This window comes from Uloborus diversus, chromosome 1 (genome assembly GCF_026930045.1).
Source record: "Uloborus diversus isolate 005 chromosome 1, Udiv.v.3.1, whole genome shotgun sequence".
Classification (NCBI taxonomy): domain Eukaryota; kingdom Metazoa; phylum Arthropoda; class Arachnida; order Araneae; family Uloboridae; genus Uloborus; species Uloborus diversus.
The window spans coordinates 38,187,130-38,212,863 of NC_072731.1; the positions used below are offsets into that span (position 1 = coordinate 38,187,130).

General features: G+C 31.8%; 1 protein-coding gene across 1 annotated transcript in view; it reads right to left on the bottom strand.

Moving 5' to 3' along the window:
* Positions 1 to 639: 639 nt before the first annotated feature.
* The window catches only part of LOC129234366 (cell adhesion molecule DSCAM-like), a 55,203-nt gene continuing 30,108 nt past the window's right edge, over positions 640 to 25,734 (bottom strand). Inside the window, exons 8-15 of the mRNA XM_054868359.1 lie at positions 20,717 to 20,881; positions 17,789 to 17,859; positions 15,955 to 16,192; positions 10,487 to 10,585; positions 6,859 to 7,051; positions 6,118 to 6,269; positions 3,645 to 3,847; positions 640 to 798 (exon numbers count right to left, since the gene is read on the bottom strand). Coding sequence (XP_054724334.1) covers positions 640 to 798; positions 3,645 to 3,847; positions 6,118 to 6,269; positions 6,859 to 7,051; positions 10,487 to 10,585; positions 15,955 to 16,192; positions 17,789 to 17,859; positions 20,717 to 20,881 — 1,280 coding nt within the window. The remainder of the gene's footprint in view (positions 799 to 3,644; positions 3,848 to 6,117; positions 6,270 to 6,858; positions 7,052 to 10,486; positions 10,586 to 15,954; positions 16,193 to 17,788; positions 17,860 to 20,716; positions 20,882 to 25,734) is intronic.

Here is a 25,734-nt window from a genome sequence, read left to right on the forward strand (position 1 = left end):
AGCAAAAATTTTCTTAACGGTATTCTGAGCAATGAAATGTATTCACAGAAAATAGTACAAAATTACAGCAACAGCAGTAATTTAAAAATAGTATGTTATTAAAATTTGATGGGATACAGTCAATTTTAATCTTTGTTATTGAACGAAAGATACTAGAAAATTATTTCGATATTAAAGTCATTTGTGTTTATTGATCCAAATCAGTGGTTTAAGCTATTAATGCATTCAGGATTTTTTTTTTTTTTTTTTTTTTTTGCGTTTAAGTACAATTTTGCTAAAGAGAGGTCAAAAAACTCAAATATACTTCTAAGTTTTAAAAAATATTAACGAGTTTTAGAGCAACAACTTTAAAATATTCTCTTATCGTGTGAACGATGCTTAACAATTAATTCCAGTGCCACACGTGAATATATTGAGCGAAAGCTTCTGTCTTTCTTACTAAACAAATTGAGAAAGCTAAAGAAAATTGACTGCGCAATTGTCCTCACTGCGAATTGTAAACGAAAAGCTAAACCATCGGTATTATTAAATTCATCAATAATGGTACCGATAAATGCCTGACTCGGCATGCTTTTCCCTTACTCGTCTCTTTGTACTCAAATTCGTAAACCCTACTCCCAAACGTCATTTTATCGATTTTTACTGAGGAGGTGGAGGGGGCGGAGGAGGGGGTGGGGGAGGGGGTGCTTGCACTGTTGGCATGGAAGGTGTCGGCTGCTGTTGTTGCTGTTGCTGCACTCGTGGTTGGGGTCGTTTGGCAGCTGGTCGTGGGAACGATGAAGGTCTCTCCCGGTAACTCTAAAAAAAATAATAATAATAACAGTAAGTATTATTAGCACATTCACGGACAGAAAAAGTACATTATCATGCTATATAATACGACTGATGCATCGATCAATGTCCTTTTTTTTATGGACACTTCAAAGTGAATAGCCGAAAATGAAGAAAATAATAATGATAATAATAAAAAAAAATAATAATAATAATCATAATAATAAAAATAATAATAATAATAATAATAATAAGCGCTTAAAAGAAGAAATATATATTATCAAATGAGAAAATCATTATGACAAAAAATGCGCTTAAACTTTGCAATGAATTTCCTTATAAAATCAGCAAGTTTTGTCTTTCTTAGACATTCATAAATACAATCAATCATCGTATTCATATGATCATTAAAGCTTTTGAAGCTGTCAGTAATTCATGCGTGTTAAAAGATATGAGTTTAAACTCCAACTAAATAATTAAACATTGATCGAGATGTTTGCACCTATTTCTCGCTTGTCAATTGAAATTATACCATTTGATATTTAAAGAGAAAAACATAGCACCGAAAGGAAAGGTGTATGAAGTCGTAGAAATAAATTGTGTATGTACTGCGTTATGCAATTTTAATTAAAATATTTTTTAAATTGCATGTATCAAAATGTGTTTCGTCCACTATGGCATTAAATGTTTCTTTTCTCTTGATTTTACCGGCCTAATATTTATTATTTTTAAATGAAAACATTGACATTAAGTAGGACTAAGTTCACATTTACGGTTTGTTGTCTTTTTCCATAGAAGTTATATTGTTTTACATTCCAAAAATTCCACTGCATGAAAAATTAATAATGTAATTGTGCAAAAACTGTGGGCTAAATAGTTATTTCCTTATAAATAATAAACTAATCCCAAAGAAATAAGTTTGTTTCGCCAGTTTATTTTAAACGCAAAATTGTCGACTTCCTGCTGAGGTTACCTCTATGGAATGTATTTAACTTGACTGAAATTCTACTAGATAGTAACGCTGTCTTCTTTATCATACCATGAGTAAAGTTCGAGTCAGCTATTTTTCATGCATCATCATTTCATACTAAAAATTTTGTTTTGTTCGTGAAAAAAGTGCTCAGCTCTCGAGAAATTCGATGAGATATTTTTGTTCTTGCTACCTCCATGTACTCGGTGACGTCATAACTTATAATGTCAATGACATTTTTTTTTTCAGTTCAGTCTCATTAAAATTGCCATCTCTAAAGCAGAGTTTTAAGTTAGGCTTCAAAGATGGTAACTCACCTATTTGTTTGTAACCTCCGTGCATTCTATTCTAGAAGCTACAATAGACCGTGAAATTTAGATCACATGAGGTTAGAGGTTTCGTAATGTATTAAATTCATAAACAACTCAATAGATGGAATTTTGGTATAAAAATGGCAGTTTAATTTTCTTTGATTGTTTGAAAATATAGCGAAACACAGATTATAAACCTTAAAAACAGACATTTTTGGTTCTTAATAAGCGTATTAAGATAGTCATTTATTAGAAATATCTCCTAAATTTTTAAATTTTTTAAAACATGAGCCTAAACAATACACTTAATCCTAACACGGTTTCGTTGGATACAAAGTGTTAAAAACCACTTTGAGAAAATAAATAACTTTTTTCTGAACTGCTTATTAAAAATCTGGCTCCAAGTGGCACATCTTGGTAAAAACTAACCAATACCAAAGATAGTATACCAAAGCATACTAAAGTTAATGTTTTTAGGGATATCGTTTTATAGGACGTGCGATACCCGCACAAACATTTTATGATTTACACCTAGAGATTGTTCTTCATTGATCTAGTGTTCTCCAAAGAATATCCTGCTTAACTTTTCCGCTCCCCATTCTCGCGCACTTCATCTTCCTAGTCTAATTGTAAGATATTAGACGTGTGCAAATAGTTAAACAATAAATAAACCATGCTATTTATTTTTCTTCATTTCTTAATTAAATATACAAACTTCATAAAATGTATTCCATATGAGAATCTCATAAGAAAATGGATGAGAGGTACAAACAGCAAAATTTAGTTTTTGTAATTTATTACACATAGTAATAGTAGTATAATTGAGAGTAAGACACGACTAAAAAGAGATACAGTGAAAATGTTCAAATTTCTTATTTGTGGTTGAAATGGAACAGATCACTTAAATAATAGCAGTTATTCGCCATGCGTGGAAAAGAAACAAAAGTTTGGGTAATATTAATAATAAAAAGTCCTTCGAATTAAAATATCTTGAACAAATTCAAGAAATTAACTTCAGCAAGCTTTGCTTTAGTTTTAAAAATTAACCATCAACTGAATTGTTAAAAACGCTAGATTAATATTTATTTATTTATTATTTTGGAAGAACGTATTGCAAAAGTTCATTTACGTATGATTATAAGTTATCGTTGCTGAAATCATATACAATTATCATACACAATCATATACATATTGTAGAAAAAATCCTCTATTTTTAGTTTTGAGATTAAAAAAAAATGATAGCGTTTTTGAAACTTTATTAAAATTGGTTTTTCAGTGAAAATATTACAAAGATTTAGTGTTCAGGAAATAGCTAATTTTTCACCTCTCTCTCTCTCTCTTTTTCAGTTTTCAACAGTAAATTTTACTCATTTAAAATTTTAAGTAGCTCATGCTGAGCAATAACAACATGAAAAATAAATGAGTAATTAAAAAAAGAAAACATAATCAAGTATAAACTTAATTATGGCAGTTTCATTTGCATTTTCATAAAATGCTAGCAGAACGTTGTAAAGCTAAATTTATATTGCGGCGCATGTTTTCATTCCGTGAGGATATTAAGTAACTGGATGCATTTTATGCAAAATAATTACCTGGCCGTATGGACCCTTGACCTCCATTGGTCCTCCATAGAGGTCATCTTGGTCTATCCTGGAAGGAATGGAAGCATAAGAAGCGAGGCTCACTGCTGGTGTGCCAGGTTCACCCTGGCTGTATGGGCGACCCTTGTCTACGCTGTCGTAACGTCCGGTGTTTCCGGCAGCAGCGTACATGTACTGCTGGTGGTCTTGCAATGCTATGGACAAAATCAAAAGAATAAGCTGAGATTGTTTAAAATATTGTAAATTTTTAATTTTTATAAAATTGTCTGTTTATAAGTATTGAGTAAAATGTAATCTCTTCTTTGAAACATAAAAAAGACAGAATAAATTTTCTCTCAAAATGATTGTTGTGCATTATTCAAACAAAAATTGATGAATGTATTTGATTCATAATATCTAAAAAGCAAAACAAGAGTACTGTGGAGGACTTATTATTTTTGCATATTCAGTCGAATTTGCATGTAGTTTTACTTTATACTGAAAGGTTTAGCCACCGAGTGCGTGGCAACAGCTGAAACATTTATTTATAAAGCGAGTCACTTATTAGCTAGATTCTGTCTACCACTTGCATGCCTGCTGGTGGCAGGATGTACGACGTTTATGTTTTTAAATAATAAATAAAAGAATTTTATTTTATATTCAAGTATTCTTCATATGTTCTCATGTTCGCGGCCAATTGGACCTGGCGACAGTACCATTTCCCTACCAAAAGGTTTATTTTCTTTAATTTTAATTATTTTTCGTAGTTTTTTAAAATCATATTTTATATTTTTTATTTATTTTATATCATTTTGAATAAATAGCCGAGATATTTTTATACATTAGTAAAACGTAATAGCGAAACTCATGCATTATGTAATGCACTATTCTTTTAAATTCTAAATTTAAAAATATTTAACAATACTCAATAAGTTAATTATTTAAAAATTGTAAATTCGACGTCACAGTCAACAGTTAAAAATTTCCCTAAGTATCTTTGAAAATTCGGCATAGTACTTATGCACAATTTAAGCTCAGTATTTAAATTCACATTTAGAGCTATGTGCTTTGGTCGTACGAAAAAAACATGGCGGAAATTTTTAAGTAATATATAGTCGACTCCCGCTTCAACGCGATTCAACTTACGCGAAATGGCTATAACGCGAGTTTTTCACGAGTAAAGAATTTAAAAGCTAAATTGAACTCCTTGTCCACAACAAGAATTTATTTGGAAGACTGTATGGGCTTCGTTATTCCCTTTAGCATAACTGACAGCGAAAGTTCATACATCAAACTTGTGCACGCATCTTGTCGTTAGTGCATCAAATTACCATTCAGCATTTTTCACAAGACTGAGACTGGGCACAGTAGGCCTTGTCCCCCATGGGCTGTCGTGCCACTGAGTTTGTTGCTTGACCTTTCATTAACTTATTTATTTTCATTCTAAATATTAAAGTTGATGAAATATAATGGCCCCGTAGCGAGCTGTTTCGTCTAAAGTTTGTGAAGATGGGAAGAAAAAGAAAGTTTCTGACAAAAAAAAAGGTTAAGATTTTTGATATGCTTAAACGACTACAAAACGTCGACGGTAGCAGGAAAATAAGTACTCGTATGAGTGAACCTTCCATACATACCATTTAAAGTCAAAACAAAAAGATATCCGTAAAAGTTCAGAACTTAGTTTCAATATTAAAGCTTGCAGAGTTTAAGCAAATTCAATATTATGAAAATGGAAGCTGCTCTTGTATTGTGGATTAAGGAGATCAGAAAGAGGGGATGCTGCCATAAATGGAAACGTTATAAAGGAATACGTGAATCAATCGTATTTAAATAAGTATTAGATAAGAAAGACGATCTGATCATGGAGCATAAATAATTATCATGTGCGGTTTTTAACTCATAAATATTATCAACTGTATCTACTACACAGTACTATTATAGTGCAGCATTTTATTATTGCTTTAAACTGTGCGTACCGTGTTGTTTTATTTTGTCTTCCCTCCCATCGAAAATTCATTTTGTGCATCTTGAAGTATTTTATGTTGAATGAAATAGCTTTTTTCATTTTTTAAAATGCAGTAAAAATTTAGTTATTTATGTTAGAAATTAATGTATTGTCGAGGAATGCTTTCTTGAAGTTTGAGAGGTATTTACAAATGTCTAAAAGAATTCGACATGTTTCTAAAAACATTGTATACATACATTTTTCCACAACGCGAAATTTCGACTTACGCGAGGAGTCTTGCAACGCATCCCTCGCGTAAGTCGGGACTCGACTGTAATTCATTCTGAAATTCCTGTTAATATTTATACAGTCCTTAAACATATTTTTACATAGGTAGTTAGAAATTCACACCACATATCATTAGTTTATATCAGCAATGCCTAATGTTGTTTCAAAAAAAGTGATTTTTCTTCAGAATAATTGATAAAATGCAAATAAACTAAGCTATGAAACTTTTATATTGAATTATAAACTGTTTACCTTTGATTTGATCTTTTACTAAATCTTCTCGAGATCTTGACTTAACAATGTAAATTATGATGACCACAACTATGACAATTACTGCCAGTAAAGCAGCTGCTGCTGGAATGACTAGTGATAAATCCATGTACAATGGAAAATCCCTTGCCCCTGTAAAATATCAGTCAGGTAACTTAAGTATTTCAACAAAATCGCTCAAAAATTAGTATACTATGAATACATATATTTTGATTCAATAAAACAGTCAACAAAGTGTTTTAGAAGGGAAATACTATTTGAAAATGTCAAACTATATAATCTGTATGTTAGGAAATAGATATAATTAGATAATAGGCAGTAAGTTACCGCTATTAAGCGAGGGATAAGGCAGAACTATCCGTAGTATACCAACATCTCGGTTTTCGATATTTTCTATAATTATTTAATTATTTTATTTACTTATTATTATTTTTTTTCATTTATTTATTTATTTATTTTATTTATTTTTTTTTTATTTTTTTGTTTTTTGCGATATTTTTAAGATGCATTATGCCTTTTTTCATGTTTTTTCTCTTCTTTCTCTGACTTTTACTGGGAAAGTAGGCTAAAAAAATGAGGTCGAAGGAATGCGTCAGAGTATTTACATTACTTACTACTCTACACTACTCTACATTTTAGTGTATTAAGTCTTTGAAGGATGTCAGTAGAATTATTGAATAATAATTTGAAGTACAATTTCCAGAGACATTAAATCATTTATATTTACCTTTTTCTTTTGTTTTTACAATGAGTACGTCGCTGGCTTCTCCTCGTCCGTGCTTATTATTTGCTGTGAGATATAAGTGGTACAGTGTATCGGCTTGCAAAGCAGTCAACGTATAACTAGACTGATCAGCGGCAACCAACGGTACGTGTAACCAGTGACCATTGCCTCGTTGATAATGCAATGTATAACCTGAAAATAATCGATTTCCTGCAAAGATTATCAGAATTGGACTTGGTTTTTATACACATGATATGTAAACAAAAACAATTTAGTTTTGGAAGACGGCTAAGCGGGATAGCAAAATATATTAAATAATATTTGCCTTCCCATAAAATAGTTTAACATGTGCAGTCAAGTTAAAGATTTTATGATAACTTTGAACTTACACAAGTAGTTTTATTCAGGAGTACAAAGAATACGGTTTGCAATGAAGAAGTAGTTCATAGATAAAAATAATATAAGTCCAATGAAAGCTGAATCTTTAAAGATTCTGACCTAAGAGGTGTTTTCGAAGGTCTTTAGATCCACTAATTCCTTTTTTGAGCTTAAAATAGTCTTTTTGTAACCCTAATTCGCGCATCTGCAGTCTTTATATTGTAATATTGTATACTAAACATTTAAAATGGAAAAAAAGTTTTTAAAATCTTAAATTTAAGGAACTTATGCATTTTTGCGACATGACAATTTACTAATAAAGCAACAATATTATCAGAAATTTATTAATAAATAGTTTAGCAAGTTAGCTTAACTAAACCGTCTAAAATGGCCGATATAAATAAATCGTTTTATTAAAAAGAAAGTAAGATGGATTTTTTTTTACACTAAATATAGGGTCATTCCATACAAATGTCAACCTCAACCTCAGAATTTTTTTTTACACAAAGCCTTAACTGTGACCTATCATTTCATTCAACATACTTTCTAGTATAAATCCAGTAACAGTTTGTAAAAATTTCCTTCGGTGTTTTTCTTCTGGCTTTAAACGTGCGAGGTTGTAGAAAAGTCTTAGCATGTGCAAAAAACATGCGTCTACGTTTTCTTGTGTAATGTAAAATTTTTTGCAAATTTTTAAAAGAACTATGTTTATTCTAAATTATTAGATGATGACCCAATAAAATTGACTGTTCTTTTTGCATACATTATAACATAAGTATTTTAATTAGTTTGGTTATTTCGCTGAAAATATTTACGTTACGTTAGTCACGAAAATGTACTATTTTCTGCTTAAAAACGAAACCAGATGATTGAACCAAACAGCACTTTTTATTTTCTTACATCAGTGTCATATCTACTTAAAAAGTGCAAAAAATTTATTTTAGTATTAGTAGATATAAAATAATTAGTGTGACTAACGTAACATTTGAGCTGTGACTAACGTAACAGTTTGCATGTGACTAACGTAAAATTTTAAAAATGACTGCTAATATTTAAATTTAATGTACATTTTCATGAACAGTTTTAAATATGTAGGCATTCTATATTGATTAAAAATTTAATGGGTGAAAAATATCAGTAATATTACATTGTAGATCTTCTGTTTACTTAGAAAAATACTTTTTAAAAGTCTTTAAAAAGATACTTCCAATTTAAAGAATTATTTAAAAAAAATCTGAGTAAAGCAAAATGAGTACTTTGCTGAATGTGCATTCAACACAAGAATCCAAGCTTAAAAATTAAGATAATAGAAATACAGTCTTAACAAAGGAGAACGTCTCTATTTTTTAGAAAATACATCTCCACCTATTAAAATGAAGTAATGGTTGCTCGTTGGAAAACATTTAAAGATGTTAAGTGACAATAAGCGCTGCTGCCATATATTTCAGAAAATGCAAGAATGATCATTTAGAAATTCAAGCATTTGCGGTGATATCTGGAATTAAAATGCATTCGGCAAAAACGTTCGAATATATTTTTTTTTTCAATATTACGTTTTAATTCAAAAGGATGCACAGCACTATTCGTTCGATGATTCAGTAAACTCTTAAAATTAATATGCCATTGAAAAGTACTAGGAGTTTCTTATGTCGATAACTAGTATATCTGCAGAATACAAGAATTCGATGAAACTATGAACTTGCATAAGGTTGATTTTTTAAAAGAGAGATATTCAAGATTTAATTAGCCCAAAACGATGTTATTCAGTTTGTAAAAGCAGTTTTTTTTTTGTTTTTTTTTGCACATTCAAATTGAGTTAATTGAACTGAATCCTTCCATTCAATTTCTTACACTAATATAGAAAAAAAAAGTAAAAAAAAAGAACCATAATGCAACCCAAAGAAGTTTCCTAAAAAATGTAAAAGTAATATAAGAGCAAGAGATTAATTACAAAAGGTTTTTTATATGCATACATTGCTTGTTATTCGATGGTTACGTCAGTCACACACAGTGTTTCGTAAAAGTACCATTAAAGGCCGAAAAAGCTTCATCTGTAATAAATCTGTAGTACATTTTAAAAAATAGATTGCTTACCTCTTACAAATATATCGGCCAATTTTAAATGCCTGCGTAAGTTTCAGAAAAATTTGCCTCGTAACATAAGCATTGTTTCTCAGGGTTGCAAAAATGTTACGTTAGTCACGATGCCTTTTTTGGTGAAAAAACACCTGCCAGCGCTTATTTTGCTTCACATTCTTGGTAGAAATGTAAAATAGTCACCTTGTACATTTTAAATCTGCATATTAAACCAAAACACATTTATTTTTACTCCCGGTGTAAGTAAAAGGAGTTTGAAAATCTGCTGCGAATGTTACGTTAGTCACTATGGAATGACCCTATAGGGTTCGTTTTTATTAAGCTGCTTTAATGAAATGTGAAAGAGCCTTCACTAAAAATACAATACAAAGGGAAATTGGGGCACAAAAATGCACATAAGAACAATGTCCGTAAAAGATTAATACTTAAATATATTGTCGTCATAATCGATAAAAGAAAAATTGAAAGTGTAATATGGGGTTAATGTATATATGTACTCGAAAAAAAGAGAAAGACAAAGCCATAATGAGAAAAAAAAACAAAAATGTAAGCATGATTGAATTTTACGAAAAGATCAGCCCTGATTAGACTGCTTGATCGAATTTTACTAGGTAATAAAATTGTTTTTTATTTATCTTTTTCAGATTAATATGCTGACACTCACATTTGTTTTCTGCTTATTGCCCTTAATGCATTCTCCGTGTGAGAATAAAAAAGTTCCAGAGAATTGTGACTTCACGAAACGTTGAGTAAATTTGAGCAACTTACCCGAGTACTTCTGTAGATTACATAAATAATTACGGAAATTTCTGCAATCAGGCAGAAAAAAAAACTTCAGCTCATAAGTTTAATCTTTGAGATTGAATAAAATAAAGATGCATTAATTAAGTAATAATGCATTTAAAAGCAAGTTTAAAATTTCACATAACTAGGACATAACTATTCATTTATCTAAACTCAGCAGCACTATTTCGTACCAGAAAGTTCTTTAAATAAATGAAAAAAAAACCACTTACACATTGTGAAAACATATAAAATTTATCATAGAAAGGCAAATGGTTGAATAATCCCGTAATATACCTTCGTGCTTAAAAATAGTATTTTGACAGGATTGTCATACATGAAAATTATTCATGAATTTAATTCAAGTACCTGTAAGTGGGTCGTCTCTGTTGACAACTTGATTCCACTTGACTGTTATAGCATTATCAGAGGTGCTCACTAATGATATCGGAGGAGACTTCGGTAAATCTGAAAAAAATATTTCAAAATTTCAGTACAAAAATCACACACTATTATAAAATAATAAATGTCATTTATGTATATATAGTAGGGTTTTTTTCGTGCTTAAAACTCCCCAAGAAACAAATGATAAACTAAATGCCCTTTGTTTTTTTGCATTTAGTTTTATTTGAAAAAAGATGATAAAAACTTTAAAATTTCAGGGATGAGATTAGGTTGCAATTATCTTTAGAATGGCAGAAAAGCATAAATGTTTTTAATGTGTAAGGTTATTGAAATTGCTATTCTCTATAGCATAAATACTAGGCATGTTTTTAGAGTAAGTACCGTTTTGAAATAAAAAAGAGCAATTACAGATAGAGCAAAGAAATTTATTGGACAAAAATTTACCACCCTTACGCTATTTATCGACATTGCTCTTGTGATTTTCCAAGCATTTTTCATAGCCTGGTGCAGTTCTTTGTATACCTATTTGCAAATTCGTAGAAAGTTGCCGTTTGTGTAGTCAACCATGTCGACTCAAACAGGGCTTTGACTGGGACTTTTTTGAACATCCTCCAAACTGCCCCGACCTCGCTCGCAGCAACTTTGATTTGTTTCGGCACCTGAAGTCTTTCCTTGGCGGTCGATGGCACAACTTTAATGATGAGCTCAGAGAATATGTTACAATTTGGTTAACTACGCAGGCGGCAATCTTTTCCGAATGGGTACACGAAAACCTGTACCACGCTATGACAGATGCTTGGAAAATCACAAAAGTAATGTCGAAAAATACCGTAAGGGTGGTACATTTTTGTGCAATAAATTTCTTTGCTCTGTCTGTACTAACTCTTTTTCTGTTTCAAAACGGTACTTACTTCAAACATACCTCGTATTTATTTAAATGGATGCTTACATTTTTCTTTCTTTTTGCATTTTTATCAGTCATACAAGTTTATTCATTCATTTATATTTTACCTGAAAAGTGGTTAATATGCAAGTAATTGGATTATTGATACTTTTAAACATGGATCCGGCAGAAATCTTACTTAATATCGCCAATATCACCGAACTGAGGAATTGACTCCGTAATTTGGTATTTCATATTTTGTGCCAACAAAGTTAGCTCAGCTTTTATAGTTTTCAGTTTCCGATGAAATTAAACGGAATTTTCTGCCAAAATTTTATTTCTGAGACCTATTGTAACTTCTGACTGCCATGAAAAAGGGAAGCACGCAACTTGATCTCATGCATACCGCTTTTGAGTTATGCGTAAATCCTACATACGCAAAGACGAACAAATTATTTCTCAGAGTTTACAGGAAAATTCAATATAACAAGGCTTGGGAAAAATCCCTGTTTGGATAGAACTGATAGCTAAGCCACTAATAAGCTTATTTAGTGGCACAGGTTTTGTATAACCACGCACATAAGTTCATACATGGGGCCTCCGTGGTTCTGTGGTAGGAGCTTTGTCTTAAAAGCCGGAGGCCATGGGTTCGATTCTCGCCGGTGCCTTGGGTGTTATTTTCTTCTGCTATGTTGTAAATATTTCCTGTCCGGAGTCAAGCCGCATTTTACTGCAGCAATTTATGTATGTGAAGCTGTTAAACGTCTGTTTAAATAAATAAAATAAAACAATTCATACGTGTAATCATGATAATACATTATTATAATTTGGGGGTCACCTAAATTTCTTATTCATTCTTTCCTAAGGGAATCTTGACTAGTTTTTCTAAAACTTCCGTGAGTGCATATTTACGTATGAACAACCAAAATACTCACTTTTAGTTATCCATTTCTGAAATTTAACGAGGTTTCCGTAAAGAGCGTATGTGCGTTTGCGTCTCGCAAAGCTGATAAACGGTGTACCAAAAAAGGTTGAAAATTTTTATGTACGCTTTTCATATGCTGCCGTGCAAAGCACAAAAGTCGTATCTAAATTGTAGTTTACAACAGTGATCATTGCTTCAAAACATTAACAAAAAGGGGAAGAAAAAATAGTTTCTTACAGAAATTTAAATTAATTATATGCCGAGTTAGAGGTAATTTTAAATTTGTGTTGAGTTCAAAATTAGAGACTGAGTCTCTGTCAGAAAATAAAGTAAAAATTTTAAGAAAAAAAATATAGGTCAAATTATATTGCACAAAGACAAAGCATTCATTAAATGATGCATGTAAATTATATAAATACTAGTTGCAAATAATAATCAATGTTAATTTCGATAGTCAAGAATCACCAAACTATTCTCTAGTCTTCCATACGCAAACAAAAAAGTTTTAAAAAAAATTGACATACTTTATCGTCATACAGAAAGCACGTTAGAAACAAAAGAGACTATTTTTAAATAGAACTGCATTGATTTGTTTTATCCAACGACTTCATGATAATAATTAAGGGAGACCGGAGCTAGTATGCGAAGGGGTAAATGTGCGAATGTTAAATAATTTTCTCGTTTTTGGTTTGACAGCTCTGAGTGATCTGTCACGTAACCACGTAGCTGCCTCGCTACTGCATCTGTATTTTCAGTGAAATCTGTCAGAATGAACGTGGTGCACGAGAGAAAGTTGTTTTTTCGCAGTGTTAAATATATTTTTTTTTTCATACTTCGTTGTTTTCCTATCTTATAAAACATATAATAGTAGAGTAATTTACCAAAATTTAATAATATTGAATAGCCCATGCTTCTACGCAATAAATGACGTCCTTTTCAGATTATTTTATAAAACCATATTTAAGACAGTGTAACTTGATTTAAATGTGGCGAGTTGGGGCTAGCAGGCGAATTTTTTTCGGGGTAAGTGCGAATTCGCATACTTGCCTCAAGAAAAGTTTTAAGAGTCAAACATTAAACAACTAAAATTTAAATTCTGTAAAATTTCAATTTAATGAAATAATTGCAAGAGTTACACTATTCTTGAGCTTATCATTTCTTATATACATGCCTATACAATAGCCAACATATGTGCTCTTCTTTCAAGAAATGAGAAATTACAATAGAAAAACCAACAACGGGAAAACCCTAGCAGATGTAACTCTGCATGTAAGGTGCATTCTCTAGTGGGTAGATGACAGCTGAAATATTTCCAAATTTCTTAAAGTATTTTGCTTAAAACACTATGTAGATGTTGGAAGAAAAACCCCTGAGTCTCTTACTAGACATTTACGACTCCCACGTCAATAGAAGGGCATGAGTTTTGTAAGGAAACTACTACACTACTAAAAATAATAATAATACTACTTTCTTTTCCACCACATTGTAACCATAAGTTGCTGCCTCTTGATTAGAGTCTACATGGCTCATTGAAAAATTGTGTTAATTCCGTCTGTGATTCTTGGATGGTGAATAATCTAGGAAAGCCAATGACGATTTACGCTGTACCAACGGTGTTGGTGGTAACAGCTGCTTTTCCACAAGAAGCATGTCCCATAAATATTATGGATGGTTTCAAAAGAACTGGTGAGCTTCCCTGCAATTCAAACAATTTTCAGGACTGACTTAATGCCAAGTTATATCACTGATCGGCCAGACTCCCAGTCTCCAGGATCTATGAGTGAATCTGCTTGTTTCAGCATCAACCATGTTGGAAGAAAGAAATAAAATTGGATGTACCTGTCCTAGAGCAGATTCAGTTGCTACTTCATTAAATAATTCAAATTTAAAATTTCTTACTGAAAATAGCGTATGTCTCAGCTAAACCCACATATGTATCTGAGCATTACTCTAGATCAGAGGTTTCTTACGGCACCCTAGTTCATCTCTATCATGTACAAAACTAATAAGTCGTTATTTTCAGGGTGGCAGGGACGTGCGCAGAGGGTGGGGAGAAGGGACGACTGTTGGCCCAGGCCTTGGCCTGAAGGGGGAGCAATACTTTTAAAACAAGGCGTGAATTATAGGGGTAAACAATATGGAGGAGGGCCGGAAAAGTCATTTGTAACGGACCCTAAAATTTTCGTACATGGCACTGGGGGGGGGGGGATTTCACACTTGCTCACAGTTCGTGTACAAATGTGCAGCATATGTAGCACTTGATCCTATTGCCCTCCCAAACACTCAGATGTTATATTAGAAGGACAAGTGTTAATAAGGCGAACCATATAGTCCTATCGTACGACAATCTACTTTTCTAGATTATCAAATCTCGGGGGAAAAATGACGGCACACAACGACATTTTTCTTTTTTGAAATTGTTAACTACATAGGCTTCAAGAACACCTGAACTTCTTTTTATTCTAGTTTAACTTCAGGGAACCATACAGAAATAAAATTTACCGTAAAATGAGATAATTTGGTTTTGACACCACTTTTCTGCAACAACTTTTGCTACACTATTTTACTGTTGCCTGGTAGTTAAAAATAGCTTATTGATAAGGCTTTATCATCAGTTAGGCTTTTTGATGACGATAAAAGAGGATCTAGTGAAATTGTCGTAATGTATCAAAAAACGGAGGATTCCCTTACTGGTTAACTGGGCATTATTTGGTGCACTCACCTTACATACATATTTATACCACGGACGCGGCACCCCTCACCTCATCCTAAGGCACCCCAGGGTGCCGGGCACCCAGTTTGAGAACCCCTTCTCCAGATCATTTATGACCGCATCCTAAAGCTGGAGAGGGTCAGATCAAAAAAGGAAGGAAACGAATGAGGTCTACAGCAATACTCTTTACTACTCCAGTCAAAAATGCTCTTCAGGAAGAAAGAATTGCAGCAGAAAAACGCAAATCATCACAAAAAGTCCCCAAAACATGCGAGAAATTTCTAAATCCAAGAAAAAAGGAATTTAAATCCAAAAGAAACATAAAAAGGAAGAACGGAGGCAAATAAAATAGTTGATTTCAAATAATGTTTGCATTAAAATTAAACCTCTTATATGGTATAACATACCTAATTTTTAAATAATTACAATACTAATTTTCCTTTTTGTCATTCATCGGTAAGCTTTATTTCCTTATTTAAAGCATCATTGAGGCTTTGTGTAAAATTTTCTGCGTCTATTACGAGTTTTACTCAATTCGCTAACTTACCCGATACGGCTCGCGAATTTACCCCGTGACGGGGCAAGTGTGCGAACTCTGCGAAGGTTCACACAAAATATGTAAAAAAATAGACAGAGCATAGTACTGTCAAAACAAAAATACTACTTTATTGCTGATACCATACAGATTATCCTAGCAATAAAAGAAAATTTTTCTACTTTATTTACAACCTTTAAAAAATAAGGTTTAAAAAGTTCGCCAACTATCCCCGGTCTCCTCTACATAGTAGATATTTACATAGTAGATATTTCATAGACAAAGATGCTCCATCCTCCAAGCAACAAATTGGGTCGGACAAAATGTTGGGTTTGGCAAAAGATAAGTAAAAGGTGCGGGTGGGCCAATATCTTACCTCCGTCCAGTGTTCTGACGACAAGCTCTTGAGACGCGGGTCCAGTTCCTGCTTTGTTGTACGCTTTAACAAGTACGCTATATCGAGCAGATTTTGTTAATCCAGTGACTAAATATTCATTGCTTTCATTTGTACCAGCTTCCACGCTTTTGAAAGTATAGGCAAGGTTCATATTTTCTGGTCTGTACCCAATGTAATAGCCTTTTAAAAGACCATTCCAACATTCTTTTGGTGGAGGCTAAAAACAAATGGAATTTTAACAATCTCGCATGGTATGTATTTGTCAAATGATAGTGAATAGTACCGTCAATTTCCAACAATTTGAATTATGTGAGATTTAAAAATAGTAGTTGTACTGCATGAAGAAATGATACAATTAGATAAGTATGTCCTTGCTTAAAAAAGAATCCAATGAATTATCAACAATTGCATGATCTTCTTGATCTTTCAACCAACAACCATTGCTTGTACGGTAGTCCGTAACTCAGAACTATTTTGATGGCAGCTGTAATGACTTTAAGTTTTAATGCAGCAACTCATGCAACACGTGCGCATAATACACCATGCTCTTTAACTCTTAGAAAATAACTAACACAATGACGTTAATAACCAAAAGCATATACTTTGTAAGTGATGTAACATGTTTTAGGAAAAAATCTCGCACTACATCTAAGATACACTTGGTTTAATTTTGATTTAAAAGCGTTTCATGAAATAATCTTGAACTGTAGAAACTCAATTGATAGCTTTGCCAAATCCAAAAGACTCGGCCACCTTCTAACGAGACAAAAAACTCCGCACGAAAATCTGCAGCGCGCATGAGAATCAGGCGTGCATTTTAGACCGAGTTTTTTTGTCGTCATTCTATTGCAGTAAAACTAGTTATGCTTAAGTCAAAGAGTACTCGAATGATAAGTACTAAGACTAAAAATATAAAATTAAAACAAGGATGTAAATTTGATCTTCAAAACAAACTAAATCTAAAGTGGAGTAGAGCATAATGAACAGTATGAGATTATTTAAAACTTACAAACCTGTATATAGTATTCAAATAAAGTATAAACATTTGAAACTGCAAAAATATTTGAATAAACTTTTAGCTTCTATGTTCAGTGCTGTTATGTTCAATTTTGCAACAAACATTTACATACAATCAACGCTTAATTTAAGTTAGCTTTATTGTTCAAGATTGCTTGTTTTATTTCCGCTGCAAAAAGAAGCGCGAAAGAAACGTCAAACTCCAACATTTTCCTAACGTTAGTATTGAATCCAAAACGCGTTTCTTCAAATATCTTGAGAACTCTTTTCTGCAGATATTGCTGCTTACCTGCCCACTGCAGAATGCCATTATCTATACTGCATAAATAATACAGATGTAACTACAGAAGAATACACTAAATTGTAACCAATTTATTAAAACGCTTTTGCTCCCCTCCCCCGTTAGAATAATTGGGGACTTGTAAATCTACTGTGTACATTTTAAGAATGAATTTGAAAGATTTTTGTGAAGGAATTTTTTTTTTACTGCGACAATTTATTAAAAACTATTTAAAACTGAGAGATGAGTAATTAGCAGGTAATTAGAATGTTGATGTATTTATTTTATTCTTAATGAGTACATGATATATTTTTTTAAAAAACGCGTAGATTTCAGGGGGGTTTTGGGGGGGGGGTAAACTCTTATACTCTTATAAACATTAATTTATTCAAGATTTTTAAGGTTTTCAGTGAAAATCAATAAATAACCCAGTTGTGTCACTTCCACTTAGCGTAAGAGATACTATTACACACTACACATTAATTGTGCAAAACTAATATTCAAAAGTGTACTTACCTTCCATTTTACAAGTATAGAAGTAGGTCCCCTTGCTTCAACATTCAAGTCTGTAGGTGGACCACTAGGTTCTAAAAAAAACAAGTGGATACATTTGTTGGGATCTATTAATTTAGTTCATATCTGATGGGTTGATAACAAAATCTTGTATTTAAAAAAAAACTAATCATGGTATGTAATGGAAATTTGTGCGTGGTTTAACCTTTATTACATTGCAAGATTTCTAAAGTCTACGACTTGAAGAAAAAACAATACGTATTTACACCTTCACGTAAAGGATTTTCTTTTTATATGCCTACATTTAAGCACATAAAGTTATATGCCTTATTAACTTAACAAAGTACTTAATCAGTAATTGCCAAGAATATATCCTGGATTTAAATACTTTAATTAAAAAAGTCAATCATTTGACATTTTCACGAGTCACTAATTTAGTGCAAAGAAAAAAGCAAGTGAATATCAATATTTAAAAACTGGCGAAATCCGAGGAAGCGTCCTCAACAATGATACTCTTTTCAGATATAATATCTGATTTGCTTTGATACAAAATTAAAATCAATTGGAGACAACTACTTTAGCACTTACATTATTTAATTTTATCCAATAACAAACGCAGCAATATGTGATTTTACTGGGAAAAACATCTGTTGCTGGACATTTTAAAATATCATTTGATTTAAACCTTCTAAAATATTCAAGTTTACCTAAGTAAGGAAAAGCACACTTCGCCTTTTTATATTCAGCTTCAATAAACCTTATTTCTTTTCTTAGCTTATCTTCAAAATTAGAAAGAGTTGTAGCGGAATCGCCTGTTGATTTTGCGAAATCATTTTCATTTTCACTATTAAAATATTTCAAAACTTCAGCTGTCATCAAGTCTTCCTTGTTGTATTCTTTAATACTGATCGCAAATTGAATTTTTGCTGTAAAAGTTTTTAAAAAGAAGCCCAGATAAACTCGGTTTAGCTATCACTCAAATTTTTAAACTACAAAAAAGTCATTTGAATTTTCAAAATTTACATGAAAAAAAATGAAAAATCCAGATTTATATAGCATTATTAAATGTAATACAACACTTTGCGAACTTTTTTTTTCAAAAGGTATGCTGGATATGAATTATTAATACGTAGACGAGAATGCCTGAAAAATACGTGACTGCCTCGTGACTGTCATATAATGTATTCTACTGTGCTAGACACAAAAGTCGTATCTGCAGCTAAGCTCAAAATAAGAAACTGCTTTTTTACTTCCTTTTACAAAAAAGGAAGTATTGTATTCGCGAAAAAATTTTCACTCAAAAATCGCCCTTAATTTCCATTTTGCTCACCCCCAAATGAATGTTGAGTTTTTTTTTCGATTCGACCACATGCGGAAAAGTGCCTAAGAATGTATAGACACGCGAAATATCCATTTTGACCATCACCGAGGTAATTACAACGACTTTTCTCGTGACGTCTGTATGTATGTGCGTATGTGTGTATGTGCGTATGTGCGTATGTGCGTATGTATCTCGCATAACTCAAAAATGGTATGTCCTAGAAAGTTGAAATTTGGTACATAGACTCGTAGTGGGGTCTAGTTGTGCACCTCCCCTTTTGGTTGCTTTCGGATGTTCCTAAGGGGGTCTTTTGCACCTTTTTGGGGGGAAATCTTTTTTAATAGCAATGCAAACTTAAGTGGTGTTATAATTTGGTAAACACTTGGTGACGTATCGCCAAGCTTTTGGTCGCCAAGTTTTTTCGCCAACTTGGCGACGATTTTTTTTTCTTCTAAGAGCGAACATCCGGATCTGATTAGCTATTTGGCCTATAAAACCCTCCTTAGGGCCCTCTAGTTTCTGGGGCCCTCGAAAATATTAGACTATGTAGAGAATTATACCAAAATATGACTTCGTTTTTTTTACTTCCTTTTACAAAAAAGGAAGTATTGTATTCGCGACAAAATTTTTACTCAAAAATCGACCTTAATTTCCATTTTACTCACTCTTGAATGAATATTGAGATTTTAGTTAAAACGAGTTTTCTCGTGACGTCTGTATGTACGTTAGTATGTATGTGCGTATTTATGTCGCATAACTCAAGAACGGTATGTCCTAGAAAGTTGAAATTTGGTACGGAGACTCCTAGTGGAGTCTAGTTGTGCACCTCCCTTTTTGGTAGCATTCGGGTGTTTCTAAAGGGATCTTTTGACCCTTTTGGGGGGGGGGAATCATTGCTAATTTCGGTGTAAACTCATGCGGTGTTATAATTTGGTGGACATTTGGCGATATATCGCCTGTCTTCTTCGCCAAAAAACTTGGCGATTTTTTTTTTAATTTTTCTATTTGGCCACTGTTGGTGAAAGAGAGGGTAAACTATTGAATCACATTAAAATTGCCAGTAATGGGGAAATGACATTAAATTGGAGTAAAAGGAAGTCATGTGATTCACACATCAGCTCGTTAAGTATTACACCTCCCTGTATTTGATTTAGTTTCTATTTTTTCAGAATTTTTAAAAATATATTTCCTACTCACAAATTGCCATAAAACATTGTACAAAAGATAAAATCTCTTACAAAAAACTACTTCGGGAGAATAACTCAATTTTAATAAGAAATTTAGATACGATTTTTGTGCTTATCACGGCAGTATTGTAATCAATACACGTAGTTAATATTGAAGAACTATCATTAACTTTGCGTAATATTTCTAAAATAAGAACACGCACTCAATGCAAAATTTAGCATTTATTTTTTCAGTTACAATTTAGCAAAACTGACTATTTGAGCACAACTATGTCGACATTTATATTTTGTCATGTGTTTGAATAAAACTATATTTAGTGAGAGGATAATATTTAAATAGTTATTTGAACTGAATGTTGTTTTTGTGAAAATGATTCATTCAAATGATTATGAAATAATTCTAAAAGAAAATGCAAGGATCACCTTCTTCTTGGGTGAGAAACCTTATCGTTTCGGATGGTTCTCCATGTCCTATTTCATTTTCTGCAACAACTGCCAATGCATATGAAGTTCCAGGTTTCAATCCTTGAATGGCAGCCGTACTCTGACTAGCACTCACTTCTTGTTCGTTTAGCGTTTGTGGGCCGTCTACTGTTGGTTGAATACATAATAATATTAAAAGAAAAGATATAAATCACGTCCGTTAACCTTAAAAAAAAACGAGTAATAGTTAAAGCTCCAGCTGCCGAAATAGTACGCTGCGATGACACATAGCGTCACCAATCGTGAAGCACATGTTCTAAATACGTTCTCTAACTTTGAGAGAATTCCAACATTTGCTGGAGGATCGCTATAAATATCTTCTCCATAATCAGATTATTATATGCCTTACTGTCCCAGACAACGTATAAACTGCTGAAGCAATTAACTGATTTAGATAATACAGTTTCATTATAAATTTTAAGTTCGATTTACCTCGAAAACCAAAGCAACATTTAAATGGGGTGTTTAATGTAGTTAAATAATTTTTTTTTAATTCATATAATTGACGGATTGTCCTAAATTTGATTATACTTTTAGTGGCTTTTTATGGCCTTACTTCTTTCTTTGGAAGAATTAGGGTCATTTTTTGACTGAATTTTCTAAATTTTATGTTTTAGCTTAGGAAATTTTACTGTACTCCATTAGCTGTATGAAACAGTTAATGGAGTCAAATTTGGTATATTCAGTTGTTGCTCAGTTTGTGTTTTTGACCATTAAACGAATTATTTTTGGGTCCAAGTCGGTTGCGTAAACTTGCCTCGGATACGGGGCCCGTTTACGCATATTTATTGTGACACCTAACGTGGTTCTGTTAGTATTTTGAACATTATGACGTACCATCGTTAAAGTAAAGCAAATTTATTGCAGACTAAATAGTGTATAAAGCAAAAGCTGAACGGGCATGAAGACAGCACTACATGATTGTAAGCTATAAGATACGAATTTGTAACTCAATTAAAATTTAAATGGTGATTTTCAAAACTAAACAGCCCAAAAATACTAATAAGTTTTGAGACAGTTCAGAACGAAAAAAGCATCAGGGCCCGTTTAGAAGTAAGACACAATAAAAACGTGCGTACAGGTGCTCAGACGTCAATGCGTAAACTTGCCCCGTCGCTGGATTCATTTTTAACGTGCAAAAAATTTTAATAAAATTTCAGTTTATACAAATACAATTCTCAAAAAAAGATGAAATTCTACTAATTTTTATATATTTGTTATTTCTTAACTAAGTATTATTTGAGCCGCTCAGAAGCCAATGTGGTTAAGTCCATTTTTTGATATTTTCTGATTTTTGAAAATTTTGATGAAATAAATGATAATTTTCTTAGTTATTAAAGGATTTAATCGTTGGTTACTTTTTTCTAGGTTAGACAGCCCTTTTTTTAATAGCTTCTGAATATATTGTAAAATAATTTCAGAAGCCATTGTTAATAAGTCCACCTTTCATCAACATTTTTTTACATAAACTTTGAAATAAAATTTAAATTCTTCTTCTTCTTTCGATATTTGTTGGCAGCACTGAAAAAGAAGAAATTCATAGTAATAGAAGTCATAATCCCAGACGCAGATACTTAAATTCAGAGCTTTCTATTGCAAAAATGTATAACCTGTATGTCGAATAATGTAATGAAGAGCAAATTGCCCCAGGAAAGGAAAAGTTTTATTACTATATATTTTCGACAAAATTTAACTTACATTTTTAGCAACCTTCAAAAGATACTTGTGCAAAATTTGATTATTTGGTGATTAAAAAACAGTATACAATAGATGAAGAAAAAAATGCAGCTGAAGTTGAACATGACAAACCCTTGCGAAATGTAGAAATTGCCCGTAATAGTATATATATACTATTACGAATATATGTGTTTAGTTTTGATTTAGAAAAAGCATTACCATTTCCGAAACTATCCACATCAGTGACTTATTACAAGAGAAACTTATATGTATTCAATCTTGGTTGCCATGGTTTAAAGACTAACGAGGGCTACATGTATGTTTGGCCTATAACCCAAGCATCGCGGGGTTCATAAGAAGAGCCATCGTGTTTAACTAAACACATTAAATTGTACACAAAGAATTATCAAAAAATTGTAATGTATTCAGATTCATGTTCAGGACAGAATCGAAATATAAAAACTGTGTTAAGTTTACTGAAATTGGTTCAGAGTGAAGATATGAAAGCTGAATCAATTGATCTTAAATTTTATTAAGCGTGCACAGTCATTTGCCCAATGATGCTGATTTTGCAGTTATAGAAGCTTATGCAAAAAAAAAAAAAAAATCCCCATATTTATAACCCTAGTGACTGGTATCATATAATACAAAATAGTAAAAGAAAGAACTCTTTCAGAGTTGTCGAAATTAATCCACAAGAATTTCGTTCCACAAAGCCATTGGAAGAAGCTGTTATCAACAGAAAAAAATCAACAAGTGAACTAACAGTCAATTGACTTAATATGAAATGGATAAAATTGGAAAGGTAGCAATTAAGTTACCCCAATCCAAGTAATAAACCCAAGCAGCATTAAGTTCAAACATAATTTTGACGAGGATGATACCTTTCATGTAATTGATATAAAAAAATAATATAAATTGATAAGCAATAAATAGGTAGGCCAGTAAATTTAAAAAATATAACTCAATCTATATTATATCCTAATGGCAGAACAATTTCAAGAGAAACAAAAAAAGACATCATGTGTTTATTAATGTAGTAATGTATAATTGGAAAGGTAGCAATTAAGTTACCCCAATCCAAGTAATAAACCCAAGCAGCATTAAGTTCAAACATAATTTTGACGAGGATGATACCTTTTATGTAATTGATATAAAAAATAATATAAATTGATAAGCAAAAATAGGTAGGCCAGTAAATTTAAAAAATATAACTCAACCTATATTATATCCTAATGGCAGAACAATTTCAAGAGAAACAAAAAAAGACATCATGTGTTTATTAATGTATATACCTCCAATTAAACACGACTTTTACAGGACATTAAGGACAACACACGGAGATCAAGATTTACATTTTAATAACTCGGAAGAAGATGGTGTTTGTTATGATGAATAAACATAAAACTTATGACACAATAAATGTTATTTTATTATTTTTGCATAAATTTCTTATCTTTTTCAGCAGCCAAAAGGTATAAGTCCTAAAATTTTTAAGATGCTGTCATTAATTCAATAAATACTTACGTTTTTATTTATACATCCTGTACATATCTTGTTTTTTTGCAGAGTTTACATTTCGAAAAAAGATTTTATACACTTTTCTAATTAAATTAATAAACCAAGAATTTTAAAAACTAATGTATCAAAAAACATTAATTTTCTCAATTTTTGTGTTTTGGACTTAACCGAATTGGCTTCTGAGCGGCTCATTTATTCACAATAAGTTTCAAAACGTTCAACTCAAACTTACTCGACTTGGTAGAAAACGTATTATTCTTTCTGCATGCTAGATCGAAGCTCGATTGATGCTCCAAAACTTGTGAGGATATTTGCTAGAAAGCAGCAACAATATGTTACGACTGTTGGCTCTCCAGTTATAATTCGTTTTGAAAAAAGTGCACTGCATAAACGTGCCGTTTTTATTTCTTTTTAAATTCTATTAAGCTGATTTTTTAGAAAAACTAAATGGAAAACCTGAAGTGCTCCACCTAACTCAAGAAGGTTATCTGTTCATAGGTACATGATTTCGTCCTCTGATTATCTTTCTTCCTTTCTTCCAAGCACCTCCTTCAGTGTTTTATTATTCGTGTGTTTACTCGGATATCATATATGTTATCCCACAAAATCCCTAGCTACCTAAATTTTTCTCTAGGAAAATTTTAAACACGTACCCCTTCCCCAGCGTCTTTTTTTATTTTTTTTGTACTAGCTATTCAGAGTTCCAATGTATTCTATAAAGGTACTTCTGTTGGTCTCAAATACTTTTGTATTCTTGTTGTCTAAATATATATATATATATATATATATATATATATATATATATATATATATATATATATATATATATATATATATATATATATATATATATATATATATATATATATATATATATATATATAGGGGAGGGTGGTCCAAAGCGCGTATGCCTTTGTATACCCCCCATGATGTGTAAGCGGCGATGCATATATATACCATGTTTACATGAACACAGCCGAGTTTTTATCAGTCCCAGTGAAGCGGCATTATGCAACTAGGTTTAAAATAAAAAAAATGATAAATTTCTTTTTAAAGAATTAAGTTTGGTAACTTGTGATTAGCCGAAGACCAGTTTATTTTTTTGATTGTCAATAATATTACGTTATTCTGACACCACCCACCTACAAACTACAATAGTCATTTCGTTTGTTTCTTTTTTATTAATTTAAGGCTAGAATTACTGAAGTAAAAAACGTGCTTTTGGGCAAAGCAGGTATAGGATTTAATCAAATATTTATTTATAATTTTTGACTCGTGTGCTGACTTAGATTTTTTAATTCAATAGGATAAGTATAACTTTAAAAAGTTATTTTTTAGCATGGCAATTAATTAGTCTATTAATTTAATCAGTCATTTCTTTTTGTTTTATAAACAAATGTGCTGACTTTAAATTGGATAAGTATAACTGTTTTACGTTTTTTATTTAATGGCAGGTAGCTAGTCAACTATGTTAATCATTTATAACTTCATATTTAATTGGGAAATGTACCAAAACAGAATTAGTTAAGCTTACTCGCTTTGGGCTCCCTGGTAGGACAAAGAGAATTTTTCAAATGTTTGTAAAAAATGGTTATAAATAAATATTACGTTTGAAATAATACAAAAATCACTTTTTATTTTGGAGTTCAAGAACCCTCCTAGGAAATAAAACCAAAGTTGTTGCAGTAAAAATACAAAATGTAAAATTTTCGAGCTTTCTTCGAAAACCTACCTGCTTTGGGCCACCCCCCCTTTTATTA